Source organism: Bactrocera latifrons, unplaced genomic scaffold (genome assembly GCF_001853355.1).
Source record: "Bactrocera latifrons isolate USDA-ARS-PBARC rearing strain unplaced genomic scaffold, ASM185335v1 scaffold_2, whole genome shotgun sequence".
Lineage (NCBI taxonomy): Eukaryota > Metazoa > Arthropoda > Insecta > Diptera > Tephritidae > Bactrocera > Bactrocera latifrons.
The window spans coordinates 3,744,148-3,769,589 of NW_017535518.1; the positions used below are offsets into that span (position 1 = coordinate 3,744,148).

Consider the following 25,442-nt stretch of genomic DNA (forward strand, 5'->3'; position numbering starts at 1 on the left):
AATTTCAATTAAAAGTTTGTAATAATTATTTAATTTATTTTAGTTTTCATTCCATTCTTTTTATTTCACTTATTTCATCTTTTTTCTATATTTTATTTTATTACAGATTAGTTATGTAGTTCCTCATTTCTGTATTTATGTATATTCTCTTTATCTCTACATCGTATTGATTTATTGCGCACCATAAAATCTGACAGTTTGTTCGATATTAATTTCACCACTTGAGATCAATAGTCATTAACAAACAGCTGGAGAGGACATGTTTACACAATTACGTCTATGTGTTTGTAGCATTAAGTGATAACACTCCCATATATTAGACTATATGTATTTGACTTTATTGGCGCATACTTGCGCATATTTGGTGAATTAATCTCCGAATAAATATTCAACGAAATTAAATATTAGTCAATCCACTTGTAGGCCTCCACTGATAAGATTACGCACCCAATGCGGTGCCTATAAACACTAACAGTAATGATAACAACAACAAGCACAACAACATACAAATATCACCGGACTTCACCCAATGCACTCGATACGCAATTGAATTTGCGTTCATTTCGGAGAAGATACACAGCAGTAGTTCAAAGTCAATTTCAAGGTCTTTTCCGTTGGCAACTACTCGCACATAAAGTCAAAAGTGAGTCGACCAACTAAGCGGTGAAAATAAACATGAAATGGAAATGAAACGTCATTCCACGAAATGCAGCCACAATGTCGACAAAAAAAAAAACGACGAATTTCAAATCAATTTATTTGAATTCATTCTTTATCTCGGTTTTGTTTGCGCTGCTTCATTTCATTCAAGCGACTTTCATGCGCAGCGATTCATGGGGTTGGAATGTTGTGGGTTTTCTGACACCGTTTGCTCTTGCTGTTGTTGTCAATGTTGTTGGCGGTGCATAATTTAAGAGTGTTTTGAAATTTCTTGATTTCAGTTTGTGTATTTGCCAAGCACTCAGCGGGTCTATAACATATGTATGTAAGTGTTGCTATTTGACAAGTGTGTCCCCTCCGTTTCGTCGACATATTTTCGTGTGCCCCCAACGAAGCTTTCGTCATTTAGGCTGCATACTTTTACCTACACAATTGTTTCCAAATAAAAAACTTAATCAATTTGATTGCCCATTCTCGGTTGCGCATTCTTATTTATTCTTAAATGTGTTTTTTTCCACTCTTCTTTATCTCCTTTTTTTGTATAATACCAATGAACCGTTAAATCACAGCTATATTGTTTACTTTCGACGTACTTTCCTATCTACCTGCCGTGTCTACTCGCGCATATGAGCATTGCTTGCGTTGTGCTTTTCCACTTTTTTCGCCGCCTTCCTCACTTACTCGCCGCGCGGTTCAGTTATTTTATGGTCTGACACTCAGCGCATTTAAATACTTGTATATATGTGCGCGCTAAAATTTTTTTAGCGTCTAGCGCTGCCGCTTTTGCCCCTTGCCACCGCTGTGGGCAACTGGTTCTAAATGCGCGCACGTTATTGACCTTCCTCTGCGCTTACGCGCCGTATAAATATTCATACATATGTATGTATGTATACATAATCTCATGCTCCTGCATGGCTATGTGTTTACACATGCTTTTACATATGTTACATTATATATACATACTCTTGTACGTACATATGTCACTTTATATATGCCGAACAGTGATTCATAGTGACGATGACGACAGAAGTTAATGACAGCGAAAAGTCTATGCAATAAAATTTTAATTGTAAAATTAAGAAATCATGTCATATTATAATAATAATAAGTTGATATTCCTTAACAAAAAAGTTTTTAATAGAATTGGCTTTCTTTTTTAAGAATTAATAAAATAAACTTTGGAGAAATTTGGTTTTTTTTTCTTACCGACCACTTATTCTCATCCGTACTATGAGATCATAGAAATAAGTAATCAAAACTATTTGAGTATAGCGATCTCTTAAACGTAAATGAGGGCTATCAACCGGAGATGTAACTGAAAGTGAGAGCTGGCAGATATAACTAAAAAATTTTGATTTGGTTAACACTTTGACATTTTTGGAAAGTTTGTTAGATTATATTAGTTAGTGGGACTGATCTTCGCAACAAGGATAACACAGAATCTCACTTGGACAGTTTTGCACGCTGGTACTTTGAGATTCCTAAAACTTCTAGATATGGAATTCTACCTGTTTCTTACCCACATTCGCCCCGTGTGTGGATCAATCATTTTAATACGACCCTCTTCGAAATTAATAAGCTGATAGACTGAGGCTGCCGTTTCCTCATCACCAAGAGTGATTTCGATAAACTAATCTTATTATTTCCCATATCCACTCCACGTGTGGATTTGGTCCGAATCGGGTCGAAATTACTGAAATTACTTTTTGGCTACAAATCCTTAAATTAATTACAGTTGAGCTTTATCGTTCACTCGACAATCGGTTCTACGTAACTGAAAAGGGCCTAGACTCTCAGAGACTTCGACTATGAGACTCGATAGGACCCAAACTAATAATATTAGCAGATGATATGCTGTCAGGGAAGGTGCTGATATCCAAAATATTATTTAAGAGAAAATATTATTAACTTAAACTAAATCAACCACAGATGGCCTTGAAAGCTTGGAATTTCAAATAAACTAAAATATCTCCAATAAACTGAAAGGCTGGAGGAAGAGGAGAAAGAATGTAGACCGAAATGATACCCAAAGTCTTTGACTCAAAATAGACATTTTCAGAAAAGAGGAGAAAGAATAGTGCCGAAAGATTTTTTGTTAGGTTAGGCGGACGATCCCAATAGAGATTTCACTTCGGCCGCTTAGAATGCCAGTACTTTGTGAGAGAGTTGATTCAAGCTGAACTTCACTCATGGTCACTTATTAACACCTACGAATTCTAACCTTAAACGATTTTGTGCTTACGAGTACTTAGATGACTCGGCTTTAAGGGCTAATGAAAACACGAAGTAATCAAAAAAAAACAATAACAAATAAAGCATTTCAAAAGTAAATAACTACTTCAAACTGAAGTACCCCAAATTTAATTTATTTATTTAGTTATTTTTCACACCACACTTTCTGAAGGTCACACTCATTAATTAAGTAGAATCGCCCAGAGAGAAAACTCTCAAACAACTATAAAAATCACATTTGTATTTATAGCGAGTATGTACACACTTGAAAGCCAGCGCACGTCATAATTCATAAATACTCGTTTTAAAAAAAAATAGTAACAAAAACAACAAACAAAATATAGCACAGAGTCTGCTGCGGTCTAAATAAATTGGAAGCAAGAGCAATAAAAAGAAAAAAATACAAAAAAAAACAAGAACAACAATAATTATTATTGTGGGGTGTGTATGTATGTACGTATGTGGGTATGCCACTTTGTTTGTATGTGCAAACATTTGTAGCCCAAGTACACACGTTTTTGCTCCAACGTACTCGACATGCTTTACCCACATACATACTATGTATTCGTAAGTACAAAAATAGATATCGTACATTGCAAAAGACCGCCCTCCTTAACAACGCTCCCCCTCCCCCATATGACGCCAGCAATTGCTTGCGCGAGTAATTTAGAAATAGGGCACCAAACACGCCACCGCTAAGCTAAACCCCCATCAACAGCAACAACAAAACTAGGAACAGCAACTCGCCAGCCCGAGTGACGGCCCGTGCGACAATGACGATCGCCGCTTTTGATTATCACACTTTAACAGCTGCCGCGAGACAGCGCAATGCCAGCCAGCGCTAAAGCTTATCGCCAGTCATCGGCGAGCATGTCAGTGCTCGTAAGTGTACATATGTACATACAAGTGTATGTATGAATATAATGTATGTTTGGATATAATTTGATGTATAGTAGGTGGAGGTGCGGATTAAACGTGCTCATTTTTTTGCGATTATTATTATTATTATTTCATGTATTTTTCTTATCTCCTTCAAAGTGATATTAATTTTATTTCCTGCTTTAATGTGTCAGAATGCCAAATATTGCAAAACATTTGAACAAAACTATATAAAATAAATATTTTTTTAATTTTAAAACACAAAAGCTTGATCTTTAAGAGATCGCAGCTAAGCTAATACCAAGAATAACCATAAATTATTTCAGTTTTTGCTTTTAGGTGAAAATACAAAAAAAAAAAAAGAAAAAACACATACATATCATTGGTTGCGTGGCAAAGTGACATATGTCAAAAAATTTAAATTTCCAATTCTATATACAATACTAAGTCATCTTATACCTTTACTCTCTACAAATATACACCAATGGCATTTAAAAACTCTCGTTGCTTTATCTTTATTTGATCTATTCATTAGCTTTTCACGCCGCAAACTTTAAATGTCTTTTTTTTTCTTTTTTTTTTATATTTTTATGTTATGTCATTCTTGCTGTTATCAAGCGACATACAATGTATTTAAGCATACCCTATATACCTTTAAATTATGGTGAACTAAATTAAATTAAGAAATTATCTCGAAATAATTTTAAGCTCTTAAGCATTTGGGTAAATATAAAATGCGATAGGAAACTATTATTGTCATAATGGTTAGGAAGCAATTGAAACACCTTTGAAATTTAATGCAGTGGGAACTCGATATAGCGAACTTCGTAGTTATGGAAAACTACTTGGAAGATTGTTAAAGCTAAACAAAAGCTTAAAACTAAAAAGCTAGAAAGAGTGTACATAAATTATCCAACTGAATCATCCGGAATAAAAGCAAAAAAAAAAGCTTAATACTAAAAAGTTGGAAAGAGTGCATGAAATTATCCAATTAAAACATCTGGAAATATTGAAGTTTCGAGGCTTATAAGATCAATGCATTTATGGGATCCATGAGGTCCCTCATCTCTCTTTTATATATATATAAGCTCTCTTATGGAATGACTCACTGAACTTAATAGTTTGTATTAATATTATTACTCGAGGTTGTATCGTTGGAAATGTCGTCTTCCTAGACGGTAGTCTAATATCACTATGAAAGCTCTCACTGTTGCTATTCTTTTATTCAAGTGATAATAAAATCTTAGTGACGAAGGCTCTATTAGGCTGCCTATCACTCAGCTTACAAACAACTTTCCTCACTCTTTTTACCTTGAGAATAGATTAGAGTATCAGTTACCTCATGCTGACTTCTAACAGGAACGTGAAAATCGAACGAGCGTACCATGGCAATGAACTGTTGTCGTTAAACTGTGAGTCCACTCTGATTAAGGATCGATAGACTTATATATTAGAAAATCAGAAGTTAACGTAACGGAACCGAAAATATATATTATATTTGACCTATTTGGGCACCTATAACACAACTTCAATTAAATGTAAGAAGAATGGCTTATTACACTGTGGAACATTTTTGGGATTACTGTCTGGAGGGTGAGAAATTCCAAGTCAGGGTGATGGTACTAGGTCAGTATAGTAAAACCCTCAAAGGGTTTGGCGTTGTATGTGTCAGTTTTTTTGATGACCTTATGACCCCCTTTTTCCTTATCTTGATGTTTTTCGCTTACTTGTAACATTTTGGCAAAAACCAAAAGAAAAGGCTTGTTGGGAAAGCATCGTTCTAACAACTACGATGAAAACTTCTGGGAAATTGTTTTTATTTTTCTATTTTCCTATTTTTATTTTTATTTTTATCTTTTTTTTTTTTTTTTGTTTTTGTTTTTGTTTTTGCCGAAAGGTTACAAAATGTTCAGAACATCAAAACTTATTGCCGACTTGAGAACAAAATTCAAATTAAGACTAATTTTTAAAGTTATTTGAGATTTTTCAAATGAAACTAGAAAGACTTATACTATGTCTTGAGGTTTTGAAAGCTTTTAGTGAAATAAGAACTTCACTAAACAAAATTGCCATCTATTTTCAAACATAATTATTTTATGTATATTCTTTTATTAACGAAATATTTGTTTCCCTTTTTTAAACAGAATAAAAAAAAATAGAATATACAAATATATGTACACAAAAAGCTTTCAGCGGAAATTTTTGTGGCGTGATTGAATTACTTTCTGATATATGTAAATTACAATATTTCAAAGAAACTTAATTTAGTTTTTACAAAAACCGGGTTGCCAGTTAATTTCATTTTGAATTAATTTGAACAGGTAGGGCAACCCTTTTCAATAAACATAAACTACAATATACTCCTTTCTTAGCAATACGCTACTAGATAGTTTTCCAGGAAAATCAAAATAATTACTTGTGTTGCAGATATTGGAGCATAGATTTATACATATATACCTATAGTATGTTATAGTTTTTCGAACTGGATTATTCCGACAAAGTTAGCATAATATCAAAAAAAAAAAACCCCAGGGTGTTCCATTCCAATAACTCAAACTGCGAAGAAAAAAATTTAGAATCTGTAAGGGCTAAACTTCGCCTTAAAAATCGATAGCTCGAAATCAGTTTTAGACCCATACTTTATAGTATAAGAAAATTTGTTCTGAATAATCCATAGAACATTTTGCGCATACGCGACTTTATTTAAAAGATCGATTGCTTTATTGTTCATCTAATAGTTTTCAAAAATTTTCAAAAATATTCGTTTCAGTTATTGACGGTATAAGCCTTCTGTGCTAAAAGTTCAGAATACCTGTTCTATTCATATGACCTGTATACACTCTCACGAATATAGGAAATATTTATGTGCGTACATATACATATACATACATACTGACATGAGAGTATACCCCGCAAACACTGCCAACACATTGTCCATCTCTCCAACAACAAAAAGAAGACGCGCTGCTCAGCAAGCGGCAGGCATTCATTAGGAGTAAACTCACCCATTACAGCTGGCAAACTATTGTTATATTGGAGTTATTATAAGAATAATTATTTTTATTATTATTACTCGTATTTAAACACACACTACAACTGTATGTACATTACTAATATTGTTGTTTTTTCGTTTTTTTGCCATATCCACAGGTAAGCAACCCCTCCACACCAGTTAACCAAGCAACAATACCCATATACACAACGGTCTGGCGGCCTGCCTCTCTGCTTTTTCTATTGTGTGGCTACTCAGCACATTGTTGTGTAGTGCTCGGCACTCACAACGCCACTCGCTCACCAATCAAACCAGCCAAGCCAGCGAGCAAGCAAGCAAAATCATTCAGTTAACCAACTAACTGACTGGCTCTTGGCATTTGTTGCTTTTGCTTCACTTTATATGAACGTCGCCGTCGCCGTCGCAGTCAACGATTTTACAGCAAACGCACCTAAATACATACATACAAACATACACAAATGTCGTTGGTTGATTGTGTGGATGACGATGACGCCCGAACGCTGGGATTGACTGACTGAGTCACAGCGGCAGTTCATGCCTTCATTGTTTATAGCGGAGTGTTGCTTACAAACGCGCTATTGTTGTTGCTGTGAGTTTTGTTTGGAGCAGACACACATACGCGCGCACACAAGCAGAGACACACAACGAACTCTGTGGAGCTTTGCATGTGGCTGGCGCTGACGTTGGCCGGCAGTTGCATTCGGCGCGCCAACGGAACGGGTCGCGTCTAAAATCCATGTGAGTCTGGCACGGAGAGTGTTAACGAGCACGCGTGTCGTTAAGGTCGTCAACGCGAATTTTTCTGTTTAGCGATTCACCTATTGTCACGTATATATATATATATACGAGTGTTTGTAGCTACGTCGGGTGCCGTTTGTCGTCAGCAGCAGCGTTGTCAACGCCGTCATTAGCGATTTGTGTGTGTATGTGCGCGCAGTGCTTTTGGGCTGTAGATCATGCCAAATACGGGCCAGCAGTTGACAAGCAAGCACAGTGTGAATTAGAATAGAACCAAGTGACAACGAGTGCTCTGTTTAGCCAGAAACGGCCGTGCAAATAATCCAAAAAGCGCAGGCAAAGCAAACGCAAGCAAAAGCCGCAAAAAAATGCATAGAAGTGTGAAAACTAAAAAGAAATGTGATTTTCCTAAGGATTTCCAAGTGCCCACGAGAAAATATAAAAAATATAATTTCTAAGTGAAACGCGTACAAAGCGAATTCAAGCAAGCAAGTGCACTGAAGTTGTAGCAACAACAACAATAAAGTGTAGTGCGTACAACATTCCAGTAGCTAAGCAGAAGCGGAGCAGAAAAATTATTGAAAAAATATATAAAAAAAATTCAAAAAATAAATAAAATAAAACCGCATTCCCTGTGTGCATGTGTGTGTAAGTGTGATCATTTCATTGTGCTGTGCGCAGGCGTGCACGCCCTACCCTTACGGCAGCTGCTCCCAGTAATAACAACAACTATTACCACTACAACAAAACAATAAAAGCAAATTAAAAGAGTTGTTGTTGTGTGTTTCCTCGTAGTTAACGAATTCATTTCAATTTTTTTGTGTTTGTGATTTTTTTTTTTTGCGCGCGCGCTCAAATCGCTTTGTTGCCTAGCGAAATGACTGATTCCATGAAATTATCCGAAATGCAACGCAGTAGTATCGAATTCGAACGTCAACGACACTTGGCCAACTGGTTTATCAAGAGTAGTCCGCACATGGCAACACCAACGACTGTCGGCAGCGTTGCAACCACTGCAACAACAACGGCAACAGCAGCTGGTGCCACAACAGATACGACCACTACTAGCGCCGTAGCAGCAGCAGTAACAACAATAAAAAATACAGCGTCATCAACAACAAATCTAGTAGGTGAGTAGGGTACAACGCCGGCAGAGTCGCAAAATCTTTAGAAATTAAAAAAAAAACAAATCGAAGCGAAAAAATGCAGCGAAATTGTAGCGTAGTTAAATATACTCATAACGACAGTTACTATGCACACACACAAACGCACGCGCGTTGATTTATTTATAGGCATTGTGGCGTAGCGCCGCTCTGCTGTTGGCCGGCGCTGCGCTGCGCTCACCGCAACAATGTTGCGCGTTCGGCTAAAAGGCGAAACAACAAAAGCAATAAGTAGTCTTCCAAAGATGATGAAATGCTCATTGCAATCAATTAATCATTTTAATCGTTCTGGCAATGAAATTGTTGAACTTTTCACATGTCACGCGCTCGTTGACAATGCGCTGGGAACGTCCTAAGTGGATAATATCGCGTTTAATAGCGCTTAAATGATGCTGCGTATAATTGCTTGTATGTGCAAAAAGCAGAAATTAATTGTGTGACCGCGTAGCAGTGATATCAAATGCTATTTTGGGTTCACAATTTTAAGTCGAAATGTGTTTTGGAAATGTGCCGCTAACAAAATCGAAACTTTAAACAATTAATAAGAATCAAAAAGTGTTGTATGTAAAATAAATTTAATAGTAGTGGAAATCTATCAGAAGATATAAAGAATAGTATTCAGTGGGGTCGTCTAAATTTTTTTATTTTGCATATTTCTAATGTCGGCTTAAGTAAAGGTCGCCCAAAAGTATTTTTGTTTTTTTTTTTTTTTTGTTTTTGGACAGAGTAACAAAAAATAATTTTGCGTGAAAACTAATCCCGAAAGTTAATTGTGTTAAGATTAATATTGTTGCCACGCCACAGGGCAATCGAAGGCAACTGCAATGCTGATGAGCTGGGAATCAGGGATTTCTTAGTTCCGCTATCAGTAATGTAGGAACAGGTCTTTGCTCCCCTCTCCGTGTGTTCTACTACAGAATAGCTGGGCTTGGCGAGAGCTAATTCAATGCTGGGTTACCAACGGTTCATGCGCTGCCGCTAGATCTTTTTGACCCAAAATCAATCGAAAGAGATCTTTGTTCTTAGTAATGCTAGCTTTTCCCCAGTTGTCGGGATTCTGACAGGCTATTGTCCTATTGTTGCTCATGCTATATTAATAGAGCTGTGTGGAACAAATGAGGTAGAGTCAATTCAGCACTTCTTTCTTCAATGTCCCGTGTTTGCAAGATCAAAGCTTTAAGCTCATAGACATTCTACTAAACTATTGAGAAATTGCACCCCTCACCAAATTTTGATTGGCCACAATATGCTTTGCTGACTTATAACTTCGAATGCAGGAGTTCTGTTTTTACGGCTTTATAAAGACAAGCCTGAAAAAGGCCAAGTGCCATACAAGGTTTCTTATTCAGTACTTGAAAAGCAAGGAATATATTGAATAAAATAACTTTATATACAATAAATAAAACAATATAAATATTCGAAAATAATTTTAATTTTTGACAAGGCTTGTATCGGCCTAATTCATACATATTTTTTTTTTTATATATTAAGTTTTTCAACATTGTATGTAAAAAAGTTCATAAGAAAATAAAATCTTGCCTTTAAAGTAAATGTTATAAAAAAAACCAGTAGATCTATGTATGCCATATAAAAATAATAATTTGCTAAAGAAAAAAGCATTATCAAAATTTTCATTACTCATTGCATGAATAATGGCTCAATAGTTAAAATTAATTGGAATGCCGAAAGAAACTGTTCTGCTTAAAATATATATTCCTTAATAAATATTATATATATTCCTCAAAGATTAATTATTCAAGAATATGTTAACAAGAGTTTTTTTTTTCGAAACTCAAATTATTTACGGAGATATAGCTATTTTGCCTTTCCGGAATCCAAACTGGTTCGGCCAGAAATAGAACTTTAAACACTTTTTTCTAAAAACAGTCCTTTTTAAAACGTTATCCATGATGAGGTCAACTAAACCGATTTAACTGAAATGTTTAGAGAGTATTTTTTATACTCTTTTCTACATATGTCTGGAACTAGCCATATGACCAAAATTGTAATTTTGATTATTTTTAAAAACTTCGATAAATAATATTATAAAATTTCGAAATTATTTAAAATTAATATATATATTTTTTTGGTTTCAGATTGTTAGTATGTTTCGAATCATGGGTATGGTCACGGGATTACGGCTTTAGACCTCTGAGTTATTAATTTTTCAAACTTTTAATTTTTTTATTTTTAACCAGAATTTTTATAATTGCTAATTAAAAAATAAATAGTACAAATATTAACTACCTTTTCATTACGTCACTTTAAAATTTTCCAGAAAATCATGTCCCTAAACTAGAACACATTTTAACACAAAATATTTACAATAAATATATTTTCGACTGGCTGTAGTCAATGCGGTTTTTGAAAAACACATACTTATATAATGGCACTGACCTGTCCATTCCGTATCAAAACGGTTATTTTGTCGAAATTTTCATCTGTGATAAAGCGCGTCCTGAAAATACACCAAAAGATCTTTCTCTCTGCCTTTAAAGTTCAATTTTCTTTTAAAAAGTTTTTATGATGTAATAAAATAAGATGTATATTGTTGTTCGCACAGAAGCTTAAAATATTGGTGGCCAATCGACCAGTCCAAAACATGAAATGTTTTGGAAGTGTTCTTACAATGAATCCAAATGATTGATTCGATGATGTTGAAATGAAATGAGATCACGAGCTTCAATTTCAGACATCAAATAGTTGGTTATCAAGACGTGATAACGGTCGCCTTTGATGATTAAGTTCTCAACGCCTTTATTTTTAAACAAATATGGGCCGCTGATTCCATCCGCCTACAAACCATATCAAACAATTGATTGATATGATTGAGATGTCAGCTCCTGAATCTCTCGAGGTTGCTTTTTGTATCAAATGCGGCAATTTTATTGAGCCGGGAAATAAACCTCATCGCTGAACAATGTTTGGCTCGAAAACGTCTTCTTCTTCTTAAGAATTTCGAGGAGCTTGAGTTCCTGCACAAATCCGAGTTGCAGCAAACGGTGCCAAATCGAATCTCCATGGTCTTAATGTACACTCCCAGCTACGGCTGCTATATATCCTTCAATGCCTAAAGTTGGACGAATGGTAAACGTTGCTCAGGCGTAAGTTTTGAACTCAAACAATTATCTTATATTTATTATATACTTATCTAACTTAAACCATACCAAATTACGTTATAAAGCATAAAGTTTTAAAATTGTTATCATAGGCCTAACGAAAATCCACAAATGACCCCGATTGTTAAATCAGTTGAATTTTTTAACAAAATTACAGGCACAAAAACTAAAATTGCTTCTAGAGCGAAAGATATTATATAAATATTATCGTATTAGAGAAGAGTAGTTAAGAAAATACTACTGATATGCATATGTCCATTAGAACGCAAGTGAAAATTTGTAAAATAAATGTCTATAACACACTGCAAGTATATCAACCCATACATTAGTGTCATACATGCTTTATAGTTTTTGAAATAACTCTAATTCTTTCTTAACAGATGAAGTTTTGACGGTTTTGTATATATAAATCTTTTTACAAGAAAACAACATTTTTACTAACTTAAGAGAGCTTTGACTTCAACAAAAGCTCTTTTCACTGAAAGGTTTACAATAGAAACGTATCCATTGGCACATTTCTTGCTTTCAGAGCATATTTATAAAACCTCCTTAAAAGCAATTTGAGTAACTAGAATGACTAGCATGACTCTACGCCACCAGTTAAAGTAGACTTCTTTGCAAATTATCTTGTCTAGCCAGCGCTTAGTTGAATAAAAATTCTAAACCGAATTAAAAAAATTCCAGCATTTTTCTGTTTTCCATTCTTTACTTTTGTCTAATCGAATCTTAAGTACATTACTCATTCTCCAGTCATTTATTAACGCAATTCCGCCGCCTCCTTGTTTCTTCACTTTCAGGTGGCAACCATACAAATGGCATGTCGTCGTCAGCCGCCGCACATCATCAGCAACAGCAATTGAATGCTAAGCATCACAGCAGTTGTGGTGGCGGCAGCAGCGCTAATCCACCGCCTCCTGTCTTTTTCTTAGTCTCCAACAATGGCAACGCAAACGGCAATCTTGTCAATGGCAGCAAGCACAGCAGCAATGCGTCACCGGCTGCTACAGGTGTTGCTACGCCGCCCAATGCGATAAGTGGTAAGTAATTAGCAAGCAGATTTGCTAAGGTTTTATTTTTCGCATTTTGCGCAGTTTACTACTATTCATTTGTATTCGCGACATGCAAATGACTAATTACAACACTTGGCACATTACAGCTGTCTCCGGCGGTCCGTTAGGCCATTTCGCGGCAGTCGAGGGACGCAAACCGAAATTGCGACGCTTCAACTCGCACGACACCAGCGCAAACATGTTCTCCGTGGCAGACTTCGAGAATGCACGTCTGGCGCGACGCAATGAAATCGAAATGAAACAGCGTTTGGCACGACGCATGCGCATGAGTGCCGGCGGTGGCGGTTATAGCTCTGCGGCCGTTGGCGGTATGGGCGCGAATCTGTCCGGTGGCATCGGTTGCGGGCTGGGCGCTAATGGCAATGGCAGTGGTGCGGGCAACTGTGGCAATGGCAGCATGTGTGGTGGCGGCGATTACTCCACCGGCGACAGCAAAGCATCCAAGTACAGCAATGAGGTGAGTGTCGAACTCGAACTCTAACTAAAGTTAGGAAATTTTATAAAATATTTTTTTTTTTTTTTTTTTTTTGTCTACTTCTAGTCCCAGCACGAGCCTCTACCCGCGGACATCTTTCTCGATCGCTATTCGTTGCCGCGCGTAGTGCGTATCTCGTACAAGACGAAGTTCTCCGACGAAACGCTACAGTCCTCTTCTTCGAATGGCTCATCCACGGCCACAACACACACCACCGGCACCAGCGCCTCGAACTCGTCGGTGAGCGCTTGCGGCATGACGGTGGCCATTAACAACGGTACCTCCTCATCGACGGCCTCCTCAAGCGGCAATGTGAATGCGCACAGCTCGGGTGCTACGAATACGAGCAGCAGTGGTGAAAGAGTGACCGCCAAGCACACCACCTCGCATAACACAACAGTTTTGACATCAGCTGCAGCAGCGGCGACGTCGACAACCCAGTCAAATACAGCAATTAACGGCAATGGCAACGCGGATGCGGATCATCGCGATCACGCCGATCATGGCGAGCTGTTCTTGCTTTATCGGCTAATACGCCAGCGTCACATATTTCACGGGCATAATGCCAAAACAGCGGCGGCGAGCCGCAAGAAAGGTGTGCTGATTCCGCAGGAATTTCCAGGTGAGTCGAGTGAAAAAGTGTAAAACGAGCTAACGTAATGACAAGTAGTTGAAAGCAATTTCACGCCCTTCACAATTTTTAATTGAATCCGTATTGGTTATTGTACTCGTACATACATTATATGCATGTATAGAAGTGTGAGTCAGCGCAAAAAGATTTTTTAGAGCTGATAATTTAGGTACGTACATACTTACGTGCCGTTATGAAAATATGCGCTGCAGGAATTCGTTGACTAATAAATACATATGTATATTTTTTTCTTTCTGTATATGTATATAACAGTATAAAAACAGTTCGCGTTGCAATGTTGTGAAATTAAGTATAAAACGGGACAAGTACTGAGCCTTAATAAATATGACGTGGTCAATGCTAAAGTCCATATTGATTTTTAGTGATTAGGGCTTAACAGAATTTTGGCGTTGAAAGATTTTCACTATTTATATGTACATATAACCAACTCTTAGGCTGATATGTGAAATGATCATACTATGTATAACGAAAAATCATCTTTCTGATAATTTACGACGTACTTTACCTTTTAAGGAAGCAATTAAGGACGAAATTTCAAACCTTTTTTTGTATTTAGTATTTTTCTAGTCTTCGAACTTTCTCATCGTTTCCAGGGGTATACCACTTTTAATTACCGAAGGCATATCTGACTTATTTAAGCATTCGACAACGCCTATCTAAGTGCAGTAGTAAATGTGATTATCATCCCTTTTAATTGTGACATTATACGTCGCTGCCTACATAATTTCTTGAAATATCCAGACTTAAAGAATTCGGCGTCTATGCACCGATTTTTGATATGCGATGTGATCTCTTCATTTCAGTATTTATAGAGAAAGAAGGTATATACTTATACTTTATATTAATAAGGGGAACCAGCGATAAGATCTTAACCTCATCCACATCTATATTTAAGACATAATTTCATAAAAATCTGATATGTTATATGTTGAATGAGGGCTTTACAAAATTTCAACAAAAGACAACTTCCTGGAGCTTAGCACCTTCTCCATACAAGAGTCTTGGGTTTCTTAATATGTTCGTGCGACTTTTATTTAAAATTGTAACACTTTAAAAACAATCAAAAGGGCACTTTTCTGACCCTTTAGTTATAGACCCAAAATAAATTGCTACATGGAATATTTAAAAAAAAATCTTTAAACCAGCTCTTAGCAAAGTTCATCTTATCCAATAAGCAGTTTTATCCTCGGCATACCAGGCTATTTTGCCGAAACAGCCAACTTCCGCCTCAACTGATTTTTGATACTCTCAAAACGTTTTGACGGTTTTTAAGGGTTTATGATCTATTACTCGTATATAGGATTTTTAGCTGTTCAAGCGAGAGCCCTGCTGGGAACTAGAGGTCATTAAACTAACCTAACCTAGATTTTAGAACCTAATACTCTTCACTTTATTGGTTTCGTTAAGTTGGAATGTTCTGGTAAAGCTTCTTTTACAAATCACAAATTTTGTAGAAATATTGACGTGCTTTGACTGGTACATATCAATCCTGGTTTCGGCTATGAAGATAATGTGACATAACCCTGAAAGTACGCTCTTTTTGTGTTCAAAGTACTAGTGGGAGTCAAAGCTAGAATACTTTTGGGCCATTTTATTTCAATATTTAACCGATTACCACAATTCTTACTTTAAAATAATATTTTATTTTACGTTTCTGTAATTCTTAACCTTATTCAAATCTAAAATTGAAACCCGTCCAGCAAAGTGTTAGTTCTCATAGGGGATACAACAAAACTATAAGGCGGCGAAGAAGGCTTATAAACAGGTTTATAAATACCACACAAACGTAATTAACATAACAATTGATTTTGAATTTGAATACAGACTGCAATATTTCATTGGAAGTAATAAAATTAGCACATTTCGTGGCAAAACATACAGACACACACACGTAATTAGCTGTGAACTTAAAGGGAACATTAATAGACTGCGAGTATATGTATTTATTTGATTTTTTTTTTTTCGCTACCACGATACCCATCTCAGAAATGCTCATAGTTTATGATGAGTGGATATGGCTTTAGCTTTTGAATACAATTGGCTGTCATTAATATTAAGTACTTTTGGCCAGCAACAGTAGCGCCAAACAATGACATAGCGGTCATTACATCAACAACAACAAATAATCGACGCATACTTCTGCATATAGCTACATGGATTAGAGCACCCATGTGCACAGCCAAACATACATACATATATGTGAATGCATGTGTGTTATATGTCTGCATGCGCTGGTTGGCCGGTCACGATCACATGAAAAATGCAAATGTGGTGTAAAAATGGCTCATAAAATTGTATAAGCAAAAATCATAATAGCAAAAACAACAATAGAAAAATTTCTATATCAAAGGCAAAGTAAGGCATCACAGCGGCTGAGCGTTGAAAGGACGCACACAACTACATAAGCACATATTTGCATATGTGTGTATGTGTGTGACCACACATATGTCAGTCTGCATTAGTAGTTGTGTAATGAAAGGAAAACAATAAATGAAATGATTATGGCGGTCGCTGGCAATGCCAAATGTCCTTCTGACAACAGTTGTCATCATTTGCTGTCAACGACTTCGATGGCAAACGGCGACGATGGCAAATGTAGCATTTTTAATGCAGACAACAACACATAACAACAAACATACACACATACGCACACACTTATTTGCATATATACAGTTATTCTCTTCCAAAGTCACAGCTATTCTCAAATACGCCTCGTTGTAGCTGCCGCCGTCAAGCTCATTGTTGCTATTGCTGTATGTTTTACTATACTCATTACTGTATTTGTATTTGTATTTGTATTTGCTTAAGCAAGTATGAGTGCTATGTGTGTGTGAAAAATATACAGTTTTATAGTTATGGCTCGTTGTTAGCCATGATAATGCCATAATACCAGCGTTTTGGTTAAATGCTGTTGAGCCATGTTGCCACTGCCTTCGGCTTTATTGTGTACATTTTGTTTTCTGTTGTTGCCGTTAGCAGCTTCTGCTGTTATATTATTACATTAGTGTTTACACAATCGCACTTTGACATTATGGAAGTTGTTTTGCGTGTGCGCTTATCAACATATGTACGCGCCTATGCAATGCCTTGTACTATATATATATTTGTAAAGAGTTACTTGTGTACATACATACATATATACATAATCTACAAATACTAATTTAAGTGCCTAGTGGAAATGTTGGAGCGATAAGAATTTATTTTTATAAAATTCTCGAAAATTCCATACACTTTTAAATAGACTGCGAGAATATCCATAATTTTTTAGGATTTTAAAATATTTTTTATTAGATTTTATCAAAAATAGTTTTTATATGATAAGCAAGGAATATTAAGTTTGCCACCATGTTTGTACCACCCTTAAGGAATCGTCGAAGATCCAATGAAATATATGTCCAAATAATATGATAGCTATCATACAAACTGAACTTTCACGATCAAAGATCTGTATGGAAAGTCGTTTCATTTGACAGGATATCTTAAGGAAATTTTGTATGTATTATTGTCTAAGGTAATAATGCCATCCCCGTAGAAACAACTTAAGTCGGGCCACTATAGCACATAACTGCCATACAAATTAATAAAATAAACAATTAAAGTTCAGTGCTTGTATGTAAAACTCTTATATTTGACGAGATATCTTCACCCAATTTGGCATGGGTTATTGTCTACAATTATTGTTCGAAGATGAGATGAAAGTTTTTATTTCTATTTTGCCGCATTTCTTCAAAATCGTTTCAAATGTGCTCTGCTAATATCATTGTTTCTCCACTGATTAAGAAGTAGAATCACTGAATGCTGAGGAACTTTTTGAAGTCCTTGAAAACTTCCAAGGTTTCACATATCTAACTACAAATGGATGCCATTTGACATAGATTGAAATGCCTTCGTGGCTTTTAGCTCATCTTCTTGAGCATACATTATAAGTTTCCCCACACCGCATCCTGAAAGAAATACTTGATACGCCACTGATTCAAGACCGTCAAAAGCAGTTTTGAAATCGACAAAGAGGTGATGTGTGTCGATCCTCTTTTCACGTCACACTGATAAGGTGTAATCAGTTTGTTGTCGCTGAGCTTTAATATTTCATACAGTAGGGTAGATAACTATACGATGGCTTATTTCACGGTAGCTAGCGCAGATTGTAGGGTCTCCCGTTATGTGGGTTTGGAAGAGCACACTAGCATTCCAATCATTGGGCATGCTTTCGTACGACCATATTCTACAAAGAACCGATGCATGCTCCTTATAACTTATTCGCCGCCGTATTTGAATAGCTCGTTTTGCAATCCATCGGCACCTGCCGCTTTCTTGTTCTTTATTCTTCAGGCAGGTAATTACTACTCGAAATTCCTCATGACCGGGCAATGGACTATCGTCATTGATAGGGAAATCGGGTTCGGCTTCTCCTGGCGTTATACTTTCACTGGCATTCAGCAGGCAGTGTTCCCCCGATTATTTCCGTTTACTCTAGGCACCAGTCACTAGATAACCTCTCGGCGTTTTACAAGAGTCTTGAAACCTTCTGTTAGTCGCCGCATATTTTCGTAGAATTCTCGTGCAACACCCCTGTTGGTCAGATTGCTTCCTTATACTGAGTTGCTGATGTGTGCTCTCAGAGAGCAGGAGTGCAAGTCGAGTAGAAAATCGTTCAGCTGTCTGTCTTGGTCGTCTAATACCGCTGTCGCAAAATTACTGTTAACTAGCGCAATGAAACGCAGTTTTCTCAGACTTTTCTCATATTATTATTGATTTCTATCTTACTAAGAATGACATTAATTTCCTATAGGCCCTCTGCAGAAATATTGTACAAAATCTTTTATTGTTTTTCTGAAGTGACACACAATTCCTCCTGGGCTTCCACACAAGTTCAAGCAATTGATTGTTTGCGCTTCAATTGCTTATGTTTTTTTTGGCTTTTTGTTATTGTTGTTGGATGGTGCTTTAGTAATCGTGATGTAGCAATAATATGGGAGATAAGTGCAATGAAAGACCCGTCTTGTCTACTAATTTCAAAATTTATAACAGTAAAAAGGCATTGCATTGATAATGGTCTTTTTAAAAATGAGTGTGTTAGAAAAAATAAAAAAAATATTAAAAATAAAAACAATTTTTAGGAAATTACAATTTTGAAAAAAAAATTTAAAAATAATTTTTAATGTAATTTTTTAATTAAGTAAATATAGTAACAGAAATGCAGGATGATAAAGAAAATTTAAACAAAAAATATATTGATTTGAAAAAGTTTAATTTTTACCGATCTGGTAACACCCCACAAAAACCAATTTTTTGCTATCGAGTATTTTCTGTGTGTATTTATATTTTACTTGTAACTAAGTCCGCATTTTTTAAACTTTTATCAACATATTATGGTCATATATGTATGTAAGCAACGGTGCTGACCACTGATATGACAATATCATATAAATACCAAAGAATCGAATACAATATTTATCATACGATTTCGTCGTGTCTGCATCTATTACAATAGGCACGTAAGTACACGTAAAGGAATGTATACTACGTAAAAGTGCATGCAACACGCGCATTGAACGGTTTACACATACATACATAAATATATATACCTACATACACACACACACACATAAGCCAACATTCAAACATGCATATGAACACCTGACTGCCAGCAAGTTTCTATTTAGAACTTTTAACAACTTATGTACACACATATGTATGTAAATGGACATGTGCATGTAAATATGTCGGCCAACATCTGTTACATGGGTGATAAATCAAATTAGCAGTTGCTGCAACTAACCACAAACTGTAGTTAATGTCATGCATTGTTGCAGCTCTTATGTATCAAACTGTCGTACTTCGCCGTCGCACGTACGCACGCACGCACACACCGTGCAGCGACCTTCCGATCTTTATAGCATTCTAATTATGAAGCTCCAAATTGCTGGCATTATTTGCCACAAAAATCAACTCTGAAATGACATTTTTATCAAAGAGAAAATAATTCTACATAATTTATGCGCATAACTAACATCTGCTGTATGGACTATTAATTTTGTGCAGCTAATTCGTATTTACATATATGACAACAAGTGTGATCGTTACAAACAAATTGAGTAGTTGGAAGAACGGAGAAGACAATGCTGTTTGCTTTTTATACATAAATAACAAAAAGAGTTCTTTTACTTAGTATCATACTAATAGCGCTCCAAAATAACTGTATTTACTTTTACTACAACTATGAACGCAATAGTCTAATTAGTTTGCTGATTAGGCACAAAAACTATACCTAAAAAGTAAGGAAGGGCTAAGTTCAGGTGTCACCGAACATTTTATACTCTCGCATGATAAAGTGATAATCGAGATATCATCATACGTCATTTACATATTTTTTTATTTTGCTGTAAAATTAATTAGATTAGGTTAGGTTAGATTATGCACTGAGTTTTTCGTGTTCGATATCAGGGACCTTGAAAAATTATAGTCCGATCACGACAATTTTTCCACAAGGGATACCTTAGCTCAAATACCGTATTTGTGTAAAGTTTTATTCCGCTATCATCATTGGTTCCTAATGTATATATTATACAGAGAAGACATCAGATGGAATTCAAAATAGCGTTACATTGGAAGAAGGCGTGGTTGTGAATGGATTTCACCCATATTTCGTACATATCAGGGTGTTAAGAAAGTATTATATACTGAATTTCATTGAAATCGGTCGAGAAGTTCCCGAGATATGTGGTTATCATACGATTTCTTCCATTTTTGAACTGTGTATGGAAATACTTGAAGGAAACGACTCTATAAAGTTTGGTTGGCATAGCTCTAGTAATTTCCGAGATATGTACAAAAAACTTAGTAGGGGGCGGCGCCACGACTACTTTTCCAAAAAAATTACGTCCAAATATGCCCTTTGCCCTGCGATCCTTTGTGCCAAATTTCAGTTTAATATCTTTATTTATGGCTTTACACTTTTTAAGGCTTACACTTTATTTATGACACTTTATAGGTTTTCGGTTTTCGCCATTTTATGGGCGTGGCAGTGGGCCGATTTTGCCCATATTCGAACTTAACCTTCTTATGGAGCCAAGAAATACGTGTGCCCAGTTTCATCATTATATCTCAATTTTTACTCAAGTTGCAACTTGCACGGCAGACGGACAGACGGACGGACGGACAGACAGACATCCGGATTTCAACTCTACTCGTCACCCTCATCACTTTGGTATATATAACCCTATATCTATCTGACTCTTTTAGTTTTAGGACTTACAAACAACCGTTATGTGAATAAAACTATAATATTCTCTTTAGCAACTTTGTTGCGAGAGTATAAAAAGTTTAGTTTTCGAGTTAGGTTTTCGAATGGCCGTCATCAGCAAATAAAGATTTGCATAAGAGTCTAGCGACTTGAGTTCATGCATAAATCTACAAAAATCTCGCGGAATCACGCGTTTTCACACTTTCTCCTTGAGTTCTTTTTTCTGTTCCCTTTGCTTTATAGTACTGAAATGAGTCACTGACCTGCTCTCTTCGACGACGAAAAAGCTGATGGAACTTATTGCCTGATTAATTTTTTAATTCTAGGCTTTTCAGTCGTGTTCTTAGCCTTAATAATTTAAGCATTAACTACCATGAAAATTAAATTAAATTAAATTAAATTTTTCAAAGCTTTTAAATATATGAATTTTTGAACTAAAAAAGACCACTGAGGAAGTTTTTGGGGAAATTTATACTCCAAGAGATGAAAAACGTATCTACGACGTTGTTGTTGTAGCGGCCGAATTCTGCCGAGTTGACAGCACTTGATCGGATAACAGTTCGGGTTCGTTCCGATTACGAATCCCCGACGAAACAAAATTTTTAGGTGTTATATTATGTATGTATATCAAAAACTTTGAATACTCAGCGACACTATATAAAATTGAGTTAAGAATGTTTCCTTCTTAAGTTCGTCACGAAATTTTTAACAGCCGAAGGAAATGTCGGAGAGACTTCAAAGTATATATGTATGTATATGAATAATCAGCGTGATGAGCTAGGATATCGATATCAAAAAACCGCTCACTTAGCGGAATGGTCGATATCGGACAACTATAGTATATAGCTGGGGGGATCAAGAGCTTGTCTGGAAAATATATTCATTTGACTAGATACCTTCATATCACGAATATTGAAGCAATCTCGTCTAATCTAAACGTTCTTTGGGACACAAATCAAGTTTCTGGTTGGACAAATTTTTTCTTTGACGAGATATCTTCTCGGAATTTGGCATGGGTTAAGATTTGAAGAAAACGCAAAGCAACCAAATCTAAAGAAATCTTCTGAAACAGATCACTATACAGATATTATATAGCAATCATACAAGTTGAATGATCAAAATATCTACACGAAATTTATTACCGGCTAATGTCTTATACAACCCTGCAATCTTCATGCATATTATTTAGATCGGATTACTATATTATATAGCCATCCTAACAATTAGTCGCTCATCAGAAACAAGATTTAAATCTTTCCATACCATTTTTTGATATAAAAAAGAAGAATTTCATTTATTTTAACCAATGAATTCGAAAGATTACTTTCTGGCTCCCCTACTGTACACGTTTTATGTCTAAACGAAATCCCACATTTACTTGTGGCATACCGAGTTTAAGAAAAACCCTTAAAAAGTCCTTAAGAAAAATCAAAATAAAAGATTAAACTATTCAAAATTTGTTTTAGGATTAAAAATCGTACAATATTTGTGCCTGAATAGCTTTCCAACCTCTAAGCACCACTTTCATATGAGCACCAAAATAAAAAAGCAATAACAAACCGCAAGTGTGTGCGCGCTCATAAAGACGAATAATTAAAACGTATACTAATATTGCATGCCATAACCACCATTTATGGCTGTTGTTGACATTTTGGCTAAAAGCATTTGCCAAATATATTTAGTACCCCGTCAAGTTGTGTTGCACGCTGCCAAATTGCAGCAATTGTGGCAACGCGCTACTAAGCGTTACGTTTGCTCGCCACAAGTTATGCTCGAGCGCAAGTCTAAGTGCTGCTCACACTATGCTCATATGCGGTGGCGGCAGGGAAGTGTGCCTGTGCAACACTGGTTGCTTAATTTGTGCAACTTGCTGCAAGTTGGCAAGTGCAGCTGGCCATTTAACACAGGCCGCAGTGTCTAATAAACGTTTATTGTGTTTGCGCGTCTCACTGACTTAGAGGATTTTATTTATGCACTCGGCTATGGCTGTGTTTAAAAGTGCAATTAGCTTTGTGCGTGTGTGTGTGTCGCCTTATAATCGCCTTTGTAGTTGTTTGCAAATTGCAATATTAATTTGGCGCCAAGTGCTGGCAGGAAAAACCAGCAAAGCCGCACTCTTGCAACAGCAGAGTTATGCGCACCCACACACCAGCACTGCCACACTCTCCTGCACAAAGCCACACATGCATATGTAGCAAGAGCGAAGGCCCATCCACACCCACAATATGTCCCTTTGCCCTTTCACCAACGCTGACCACATGCCGTGCTTTTGCACATTTACGCAAACACACACATATATATGAAGGTATATGTATATAATTGCATATCATATATATACTCACAAGTGCTCAGAGTTGCATAAAAATGATTACGACAAATTATACTCATGTTTATGATGCTTTCAAGGCTTCGTCATCGCGGCAATGGCTTTTGTAGTTGTTTTCACCTCTTGTTGCCGGCAATTTGAAGTAGTCTGGCGCCCACATACGCACACAAAGCCACGGAGGTGTAAACACCGCCACATGCAGTAAGTTTTAATGGCGGTTTACAAAATCAAACGAGCCTTCCATCTAAGCACCCAAGTACAATTGCGTCATTATTTACTGTGAATCGCATGAATGCGCTCACACTTGCGCCTATTTTTGTTTCTGTTTGTGTACTTTCATGTTGGAAACTGTTTACTTGAAATTTTCTTGGACGAAAATGAGGCAAATGACTAAGTATCTGGAAGTGGTTACAGGCTCAGGTCAGTTGATGGTAGTATTAGCTTTTGGCTTGGTTTTAAGGAAGTGAAAAATGAAAAATTGATAGAGTCCTTAAAGTAGAGGGGAAAAAGACGCTTATGGCTGTCTGAAAATAAGACAAAAACGTTGTGTTAATCATACTGAAAACATAAAAAACATAAATTGTCGGCTACCCAAGAAAGTTCGATTTTAAATTGAAAAATACAAGTGTGTAAGATCTGAACCCGCTCTACCTGCCAATGTGACATCACGCTCTATAGGCTCTTGAAAAGCTTCAAGCAAGATCCGACATTTTCGAGCCAAATTTTGTTGAGCTATGAGCAAGCAATATTGCCGCATTCGGGACAAAAAGTAATGTAAAGGATTCAAGATCCGTCATTTCATCCAGAAAAAACAACGGTTTGATGTGGTTTGTGTACCGGCGGCATCATAGGTCTATATTTCGTCAAGATTGAGGTAACCGTCAATGATGACCGTTATCGCGCCATGATAACGGTCTATTTGATGCCTGAAATTGAAGCTCGTTATCTCGGCGACATTTGATTTCACCAAGAGAGCTCCACTTGCAACACATTGCATAAAGCTTTGGATTTATTTAAAGAACACTTCGTTGATCAGATAATTTCACGTTTTGGGCCGATCGCCTGACTACGAAGATCCTATGACATCATACCGTTCGACTTTTTCCTGTGAGAATGTGTAAATTATAAAGCCTATGAGGGCAATCCCGCTTCGATTCAAGCCTTGGATCAAAGCATCACACGTGTCATTTGCCAGTCGAAAAGCACGTATGACCCATCAAAATGTGGACTCAACGGGTGGAATATCTGAAACGAGGCCGCGGCCAACGGATAATCTTCAAAAAGAATTGCCAAAAAATGTTCTTTTAAATGATAATAAACATTCCCTATTATAGTTGAAGATAACCGCTCCTTACCTAACCTAACCTAACCTTGATCAGTATTCCTAGTATATAAAGTTTAATCAAACCAAAATCTAAGGTTGGTATGCGATTCTGGAAACCAGAAGTAATTTAACTATGTGTTGCCAGGAAATGGCGCTGAAAATTGTATATTTCATCTGAGACTGAATACATATCCGTTTAGAGCAATTATGAAACAATATTTCGACATTTTTTTCACTGAGTTAGACTTTTTGTACAAATATAACTCCAAATGCGTACTTTCTTCACTGTTGAATAGGACCATTTTAGCTCATTGCGTTGTTCATACTCTTTTTCTCACCATTCTCTTTATATAAACTCTACTGTCTTGCTACTTCTGCGTCAACTTCTATTTCACTACAACAACTTACTCATCTTCACCATTTATTTACACTGTTTTGCGCTTTTTAATTTATGCTATGCGAAAATATTTGACGGCATTGTTTGTGGAGAATTACAAAACTTTTATTTATATAACCAACAAACAAAGAGGTGGCTTTGGAAAAAAATA

At 36.3% G+C, this 25,442-nt stretch overlaps 1 protein-coding gene and 1 long non-coding RNA gene across 2 annotated transcripts in view; both read left to right on the forward strand.

The window, feature by feature from the left end:
• The window catches only part of LOC108967882, an 85,524-nt gene extending 78,146 nt beyond the window's left edge, over positions 1-7,378 (forward strand). Inside the window, exon 4 of the long non-coding RNA XR_001993292.1 lies at positions 6,922-7,378. This is a non-coding gene — a long non-coding RNA (uncharacterized LOC108967882). The remainder of the gene's footprint in view (positions 1-6,921) is intronic.
• Positions 7,379-8,298: 920 nt separating this feature from the next.
• LOC108967878 overlaps positions 8,299-25,442 on the forward strand; it is a 28,318-nt gene continuing 11,174 nt past the window's right edge. Inside the window, exons 1-4 of the mRNA XM_018931529.1 lie at positions 8,299-8,652; positions 12,602-12,841; positions 12,961-13,331; positions 13,416-13,971. Of these exons, the coding sequence (XP_018787074.1) occupies positions 8,400-8,652; positions 12,602-12,841; positions 12,961-13,331; positions 13,416-13,971 (1,420 nt within the window). The 5' untranslated portion in view covers positions 8,299-8,399. The remainder of the gene's footprint in view (positions 8,653-12,601; positions 12,842-12,960; positions 13,332-13,415; positions 13,972-25,442) is intronic.